The sequence below is a fragment of the Hevea brasiliensis genome, chromosome 13, assembly GCF_030052815.1.
Source record: "Hevea brasiliensis isolate MT/VB/25A 57/8 chromosome 13, ASM3005281v1, whole genome shotgun sequence".
Lineage (NCBI taxonomy): Eukaryota > Viridiplantae > Streptophyta > Magnoliopsida > Malpighiales > Euphorbiaceae > Hevea > Hevea brasiliensis.
This window is the reverse complement of record NC_079505.1, coordinates 76,553,866-76,561,455: the sequence shown is the minus strand read 5'-3', so window position 1 is coordinate 76,561,455 and position 7,590 is coordinate 76,553,866. Positions and strand designations below refer to the sequence as shown.

Here is a 7,590-nt window from a genome sequence, read left to right as displayed (position 1 = left end):
CACTTCTTGCCAGTGAAGATCACATATTCTGTTGCACAGTATGCCCGACTCTACATTCGAGAAATAGTTAGATTGCATGGAGTTCCGGCTTCCATAATATCTGACAGAGGGCCCCAGTTCACTTCTCGGTTTTGGAGAAAGTTGCAGGAGGCACTTGGCACCTGATTGAACTTGATGCGGCTTTTCACCCTCAGACAGACGGACAGTCCGAAAGGACAATCCAAACACTGGAAGACATGCTTCGCATGAGTGTCTTGGATTTTGGAGGTCAATGGGATGAGCAGCTAGCTTTGGTGGAGTTTGCCTATAACAACAGTTATCACTCCAGCATAGGGATGGCACCCTATGAGGCACTATATGGGAGAAAGTGTAGGTCTCCTCTGTGTTGGACAGAAATGGGGGAAGCGAAGGTGCATGATGTAGACCTAGTGCAGTACACTTCAGAGGTAGTTCCTTTAATCAGGAACGATCGAGGGCGGCTTTCGATGAGAGAAGAGCTATGCGGACCCAGACGGAGGGATGTGGAGTTTGCGATGGGCGTATGTATTCTGAAGGTTTCTCCAATGAAGGAGTCATGAGATTTGGAAAGAAGGGCAAGTTGGCACCTCGGTATATCGGACCTTTTGAGGTTCTTGATAGAGTTGGAGCGATTGCCTACCGGTTGGAGCTACCACCCAACCTTTCTCACGTTCATCCGTGTTTCACATCTCCATGCTCGGAAATACATTCTGATCCTTCTCATGTCTTTGCAGGATGTAATAGAGCTAAAAGAGAACTTGACCTTTGAGGAGCAACCAGTAGCCATAGTGGACTACCAAGTGAGACGGCTAAGATCAAAAGCAGATTCCTATGGTTAAGGTTTTGTGGAGGAGCGATCGGTGGAAGAGTGCACTGGAGTCGAGCGGGACATGCGTAGCAAGTACCCTTATCTGCTCAATGTGTAATCATGTACTTTATTACGCCTTGTGTAAAATTCGAGGACGAATTTTTACGTAAGGGGAAGAATGTAACACCCACGATTTTTATATATTATTATTGGGCTTCGTGTAGGTATCCTCAATTCGCGGAAATTCGACAGTTGTCCGGATCTGTGAATTTCCGGCCAGACAGATCAGCTAATGGAAAAGTCTCCGAATTGGATCGAGGTCTTGGCTACCCCACCATTGTCAGGCATCCCGAGCACGTTCCCGAAGTCGGAATCGGCAAAGGTAAACCTGAACCTTGCTTTTTCGTAATTTTCTAGTGCTTAAATAGGATTAAAAATCCATAAAATATTCGTGGTAGCTTAGAAAATTACGATTCTTTTTGCAATAGCCTAGTAATATTGCTAAGGACCGCGGGGCAAAATTTTAGAATTTTTAGAGCTTATTTGGGCAGTTTTTGCAAAAATGATCAATTATAAGGACTAAATTGTAAATTTACATATTGTGATTGAGGACTGTTTGGATGGGCCCAGGAGGGGCTGTGTGATATGATTGAGTTGTGGATATATGGATTGTGGATATAGAAGTGTGTTTTGAGCTCTTTTGCAGGTTGGGTAGGTCCTAGGTATAGGGGAGACTCTGCCGGATTTTCGGCACGACTTAGGACGTATTTGGTCTTTTTCCTTGTTTGTATAGAGTCAAATTTATTAAATGATTGTACTGTAATTGTCAGGTGAGCCGGGACAGCCTTCTTCCTCTGCCCAGCCGCCACAGTGACCGTTGTCCAGTCTGTGAGTAGAATATTAATTTTAATTGTAATTTCGATATTATTATATGTTCAAGCATGCCCATGCATCACTTATATGCATATATTTATGTAGTTAAACTCTAGGCACGATTTATGTTGCATTCATAACGGTTGATGTGCCATGGATGTTGTTGTGGTAATTTGGAGCAGTGTGCGTGTGTTGGCGTGCGTGTGATGTGGTGTGAACTATGGATAGGACGGGTAGTCACGGCTTGAGTTCTTCGCTGGGACCCGATCCTTCGAGGGGTAGTCACGGCTTGAGTTCTTCGCTGGGACCCTCGATTTGGTTATTAAGTGGAAGTCAGTGAGTTCTTCACGGCACGAGTTGGATTTAAGAGAGTCGTATAGGATCAGCTCCCATATGTTATGATTGATACTACAGGGTGTGTGAGTGCTCCAAATTACCTTTTTGATGTTATGATGTGAAAATGTTGTTGATGTTGCATTTCACTCTACAGGGTGCATTAGTTTTAGATAGTTATAGAGATTATGGTTAAAATTGATATTTTACTCTCTGAGTCGAACGCTCACTCCTGTTCATTATTTTTCCAGGCCACAGGAGGATATTTTTGAGGTTAACCTGCTTCCTTTCCTCGCAGGTTGTTTATCAATAGTTTTGTAATTTTATTTACTCCTAGAATTTCCGCATGTGTTAGAAATATTTAAATAATTCGGGTCTGTAATATAAATTGTCATGTGGACCTGTAAAATTATATGCATGTTTGATGGATTGGATGAGGGAGCTGAGCTCCCATTTATTTTTATGCCGATATGAGTATGTGGAGGGTGAGCTGAGCTCCCCAATTGATGATATATTTTGTTTACGTGCGGGTGAGTCAAAACTCCCGTTGAAAGGTCCATTTTATGGCGGACTGTCCGGTTGGTTTCTTGAAATTGGGCCCAAATGGGCCTTAGAGTTGGGTTAATGAACAGTTAGGCTTACTACGGGCCTCGGGGGCTTTAAGCTGGCCCAGGTCCTAGTGCCGGTCCGGCCCATAGGTTGGGTCGTGACAATAATTTAATATCTTATTTGATTTGAATTTTAAAAATTAAAAAGATAAACTATTTCAAGTAAATTTTAAATAATTATTGTCTCTATATTTTTATTTATATATTAATTAATTAATATCATTTGGTATGTGGTATATTAATTAATTAATATCTTTTATCGAATGATATTTTTTATAATGATAATTAATTGTTAAATGATATATTTTAAAATTAATTATTTAAATAAATAATATTTATTTATAGATTTATGTGTATATTTTAATTTTATAATATATATATATATATATTAATTTGATCGGATTATGCTAAGAGAGATTTAATATAATATTTTTCAAGTTTAAGAAATTTAATATAATATTTCCGAAACGCAATCACTGAGGGTAATATGGTAATTTAGGAGTAAATCTAAGGGCTGTTTGGTATCGCCGCACGTTCATTGTCACAATTCTCCCACCAAACTCTCCCAGCGGACTCTCCGAGAAAAACAAAAGCCATCACTTTACTTTCTCAGTTCGCTGTCGTTTTTATAACCCACCTAACCCATACAGAATCGCAGAAGAACTGAAAACCACACTGCGAGAAGGCTATTTTCTCCTGGACGTCAGTTGTCAAATACATTTCCTTCTCTCTCTCTCTCTCGATCGATCACGATCTTCATCTAATTATTACTTTCCACGCCATGGCCTGTGCGAGCTTCGCTAAACTAAACGCAGCGTCCTCCTCTTGGATCGGCCAACAGTCCTTTGGTCAGCGTCCTGGGTATTCCTCAACTCTTCTTACCACTCGCCGAGTCTCGCTCCCGATCCGTGCCAGCTCTTACAAGGACGAGCTTGTTCAAACTGCTGTTAGTTTCTCTAACTCCCTCCTCTTTCTTTTAATCTCATGTGCTGTTTCGATGCCTGCTATGGGTTTCCGATTTTATATCTCCTTTTGTTGTTGATTTGTTATTATATTTGCTGGCTAAAAGAATCGAATTTGAGTTTATGCTCTCTTAGCTGATTGAGTTGTTCAGTTATGATACTAAGCTTCTGCAAAATTCAGCTCCATCAATATAATTCGATTTTGAATTAATTACTTGCTTATTTATTTATTTATTTATTTTGCATTTCCATAAGTATGATTAGTATTTCGTTTCAAGTTTCTATATATTTTCGGTTTCTCCATCAGTTGGTGCTTTTTAGCTTTTCAGTTTTAACGAAATCATGGCGGCTGATAATGGGATTCATTACCCTTTTGAAACGAAGATTTTAAGCATCGCTAAATAAGGTCTTTAGGATTCCACTGCAATTTCAATTCCATATCTCAGATCACGTGTTTTTGTTAGGCAAAGAGGAGATGTGATGAAAACGGCGGGAAAAACGCTTTCTCTGATCCCCATGCAGTTGATAATGTATTGGGATCGTAATTCATTCCAATCATCCCAGTTTCTATTATGAGGCACCTCAAGTCCCTGGTTTAACTTTTCTTAAATGTGCTGCCTTAGAAATTTTTTCTTTTGCCAATGAATATATATAATTTGGTTAGTGATTTTTTACTTTTATGACGTTTCGTTCTTTTTGCCGGCTAAGGAGGAGTTAAAGCAAACAATTTGTGACATTTCCTCGTTCCATTATTAGTTTATTGAGCTTAATTGTCTTTGGCCTGTTCTCAATGGTGTAGAAATCTATTGCATCACCTGGTCGAGGGATCCTAGCCATTGATGAATCAAATGCAACTTGTGGGAAGAGGTTGGCATCTATTGGCTTAGACAACACTGAGGTCAACAGACAAGCATACAGACAACTGTTGCTGACCACTCCTGGCCTTGGTGAATACATTTCTGGTGCCATTCTTTTTGAGGAAACACTCTACCAGTCTACAACTGATGGAAAGAAGTTTGTAGACTGCTTGCATGATGAGAATATTGTACCTGGCATCAAAGTTGACAAGGTATATTGTTCAAAGAATTTATAAATTGCAATCCTTGAGGATTTGTTTTTGTTAGTTGCATTACCTGAGATTTTTCTACGTTTAAACAAGTTTATATATGTGTCATTATGCTACTTTTGCACATCAGGGTTTGGTACCTCTTCCAGGATCAAACAATGAGTCTTGGTGCCAAGGCTTGGATGGCTTGGCCTCAAGATCTGCTGAGTACTACAAGCAAGGTGCACGTTTTGCCAAATGGTTAGTCCAATTTATATTCTCCTTATGCCTTTGTTGATAATTTATTCCCCCTAGCAATTAAATATCATGTTTTATTGATTATTTGATACTATTGTCCATGTTCATATGGGATATTCAGGAGGACAGTTGTCAGCATTCCCTGTGGTCCTTCTGCTTTGGCTGTTAGGGAAGCTGCATGGGGACTTGCACGTTATGCTGCCATTTCTCAGGTATTGTTTCACTTTAAAATTAAAATCTATTTCTTACTTACGTTGGCTAAATTCTAAATTTCAGCAAGGTTAGAAATGCATGCCTATTTCGTTGACTCTTTTGTTAGAAATGTGTGGGGAGTGGTGCTTGTGGATGTGCATTAAAACATCTTCGAACTATCTGATGCATTTTGTGAAGCAATAAGAAAGTTCAAATATTGGTGAATTGATTGAAATTTCAGTCTCTGAAACTTTTTAATCTTGAGGTCATCCATTTCCCTATTAAATGAATAGATATTTGTCTTTCAGTCATTTAATCATTTTGTCTGGTTATATACATGGGAGTAGAATTTAGGCTCTCCGCTTTTTGTTCCCAGTGATACTATGGATTGATTTCTCAGCATGCGTGTGCCAATAATTATAGGTTCTGCTTTTTTGTTTACATTAATTTTTTACTTTCAGGACAATGGTCTTGTACCCATAGTTGAACCTGAGATTCTTCTTGATGGGGATCATGGAATTGAGAGAACACTTGAAGTTGCAGAAAGGGTCTGGGCAGAAGTCTTTTACTACTTGGCAGAAAACAATGTTGTGTTTGAAGGTATCCTGCTTAAGCCCAGCATGGTAACGCCAGGAGCCGAACACAAAGAGAAGGCCTGTCCTGAGACCATAGCAAAATACACACTCACAATGCTTAAGAGAAGAGTGCCACCTGCAGTTCCTGGAATCATGGTATGAATAGCTGAATCACTCTTTGTGAGGGATCTAAAGTGATATAATGTTGCTCATACATCAGCATTCCTCCTCGCGGTAGTGAATTTAAATCTTGAGAATCTTTTCAAGTGCCTGCAGCCAAAAAATATATTTTCCTTTTTTTATAGACCGGGTCAAATTCTTAATCACTTCTTCCTTAGGTGAAATGATGGGAAAAAGGATAATTTTTAGCAACTTAAGTCGTTGAAATGAGATAAAAACTGAAAAGTTTGGAGCACTGGACCATGTCTAATACGGTAAATTAGTTGTTTTGTTAAGCATCTTAACGTTGCTGCTGTTGGATGTGATTTTTCTATTGCAAGTGTTGTCGATTTCAATTTGAACATTACTGAATCTTTTGCTAATACTTTGGTTTAAGAGTAACGGATGTAACTTCTATTCACTTCTCAGTTTTTGTCGGGAGGACAGTCTGAAGTGGAAGCAACCCTTAACCTCAATGCAATGAACCAATGCCCCAACCCGTGGCATGTGTCCTTCTCATATGCACGTGCACTGCAAAACACTGTGCTTAAGACATGGCAAGGGCGTCCAGAGAATGTGGAAGCTGCACAGAAGGCACTTTTGGTGCGTGCCAAGGCAAATTCCCTGGCCCAGCTTGGAAAGTATTCTGCCGACGGTGAAAGCGAGGAAGCTAAGAAGGGAATGTTCGTCAAGGGCTATACCTATTAAGCAGCATTTCAAGGATGAAAATGCTTCTTGACTTATATTACAGTGTATTTTATATTTTCTTTTGGTTCTTCTTACACGTTAGTTGTGCTTGGTGAGGAAATGTAGCATTAGATAAGCCTTTTAATTTTCTTTCCCCCTAGTCTTGAAGACTAGAGGCTTGAATAATACATGTGGAAAGAAAGAAAAGTTTTTACCTATGAAGAGGTGGGTTTAGTGAGAGAAAGGATATGTATTCTTATTTTCATAACTATTTTTCTGGAAATTTCTTGAGGACGTTTGATGACGCCTATTTTATTTTAATTGGTGATTGCCATTAAGTCTACCACTTTGTTTTTTTCCTTATTTATTTTAAAGCAATAAATTGTTTTTTTTTTCTAATATTACCTTTTACTTATATTATATAGATTATATTATTTTTTAAAATTAAAATTAAAAAATCAATCAATTCAAATTAAATTAAATCGAATTAAAATAGAATAATTTAATTTAATTTTTTATTAATTTTTGTTTGATTTAATTTTTAAAATATAATAATTTAATTAATTTAATTTTAATGATTTAATTTGATTTAATTCGATTTGCATCGAATACTAATATTGGGTATATTCTACTTGTTTAGTTTCAATTTGTTGTGGAATAATTTACTTATTTCGTTTTCTAGAAATAAGTACTATAAAAATGGCTGATACTCGTATGGATTTTACTGCACGGATCATTTGGTTTTGTTAGCTCTGAAATTACAAATATAATTCTATTTACATGTGACTGTTTAACAATAAAGTTGATGTACATCCATAACCCTAATATCTTAAAACTGTACAGGCGAAAATTAAAGGGTCAATTAAATTAACTCGCAATTCAAAGTAACCCAGCACATACCCGAGCTGACTCGTTTGGCATATCTATGTAAAAAAAATTAATGATCGAGTGTGCTCGAGTCTTATCTGCACTCTGCAGGCCTGCGAAATCAAGTCAAAGGCCGTAAGCCTAAAACACACAATAAAGAAAGGAAGGACCCACTTCAAATACTTAGTGGGTCCTAGTCCTACAT

At 38.0% G+C, this 7,590-nt stretch overlaps 1 protein-coding gene across 1 annotated transcript; it reads left to right on the top strand.

Annotated features, from left to right (window-relative positions):
• The first annotated feature begins 3,233 nt into the window (after positions 1 to 3,233).
• On the top strand, positions 3,234 to 6,861 carry LOC110632911 (fructose-bisphosphate aldolase 3, chloroplastic). Its single transcript, XM_021781289.2, has 6 exons — positions 3,234 to 3,586; positions 4,402 to 4,671; positions 4,799 to 4,908; positions 5,027 to 5,117; positions 5,559 to 5,828; positions 6,261 to 6,861. Exons 1-6 carry the CDS (start codon positions 3,422 to 3,424, stop codon positions 6,537 to 6,539), a joined length of 1,185 nt encoding a protein of 394 aa, XP_021636981.2. The 5' UTR covers positions 3,234 to 3,421; the 3' UTR covers positions 6,540 to 6,861.
• Positions 6,862 to 7,590: the final 729 nt, after the last annotated feature.

Excerpts from the sequence above, each read along its gene's own strand:
- LOC110632911 (XM_021781289.2), top strand. The coding sequence starts at position 3,422 with ATGGCCTGTGCGAGCTTCGCTAAACTAAACGCAGCGTCCTCCTCTTGG. Across the intron at positions 4,672-4,798 it reads CTGGCATCAAAGTTGACAAG|GGTTTGGTACCTCTTCCAGG; the intron begins GTATATTGTTCA and ends TTTGCACATCAG. Across the intron at positions 5,118-5,558 it reads GTTATGCTGCCATTTCTCAG|GACAATGGTCTTGTACCCAT; the intron begins GTATTGTTTCAC and ends TTTTACTTTCAG.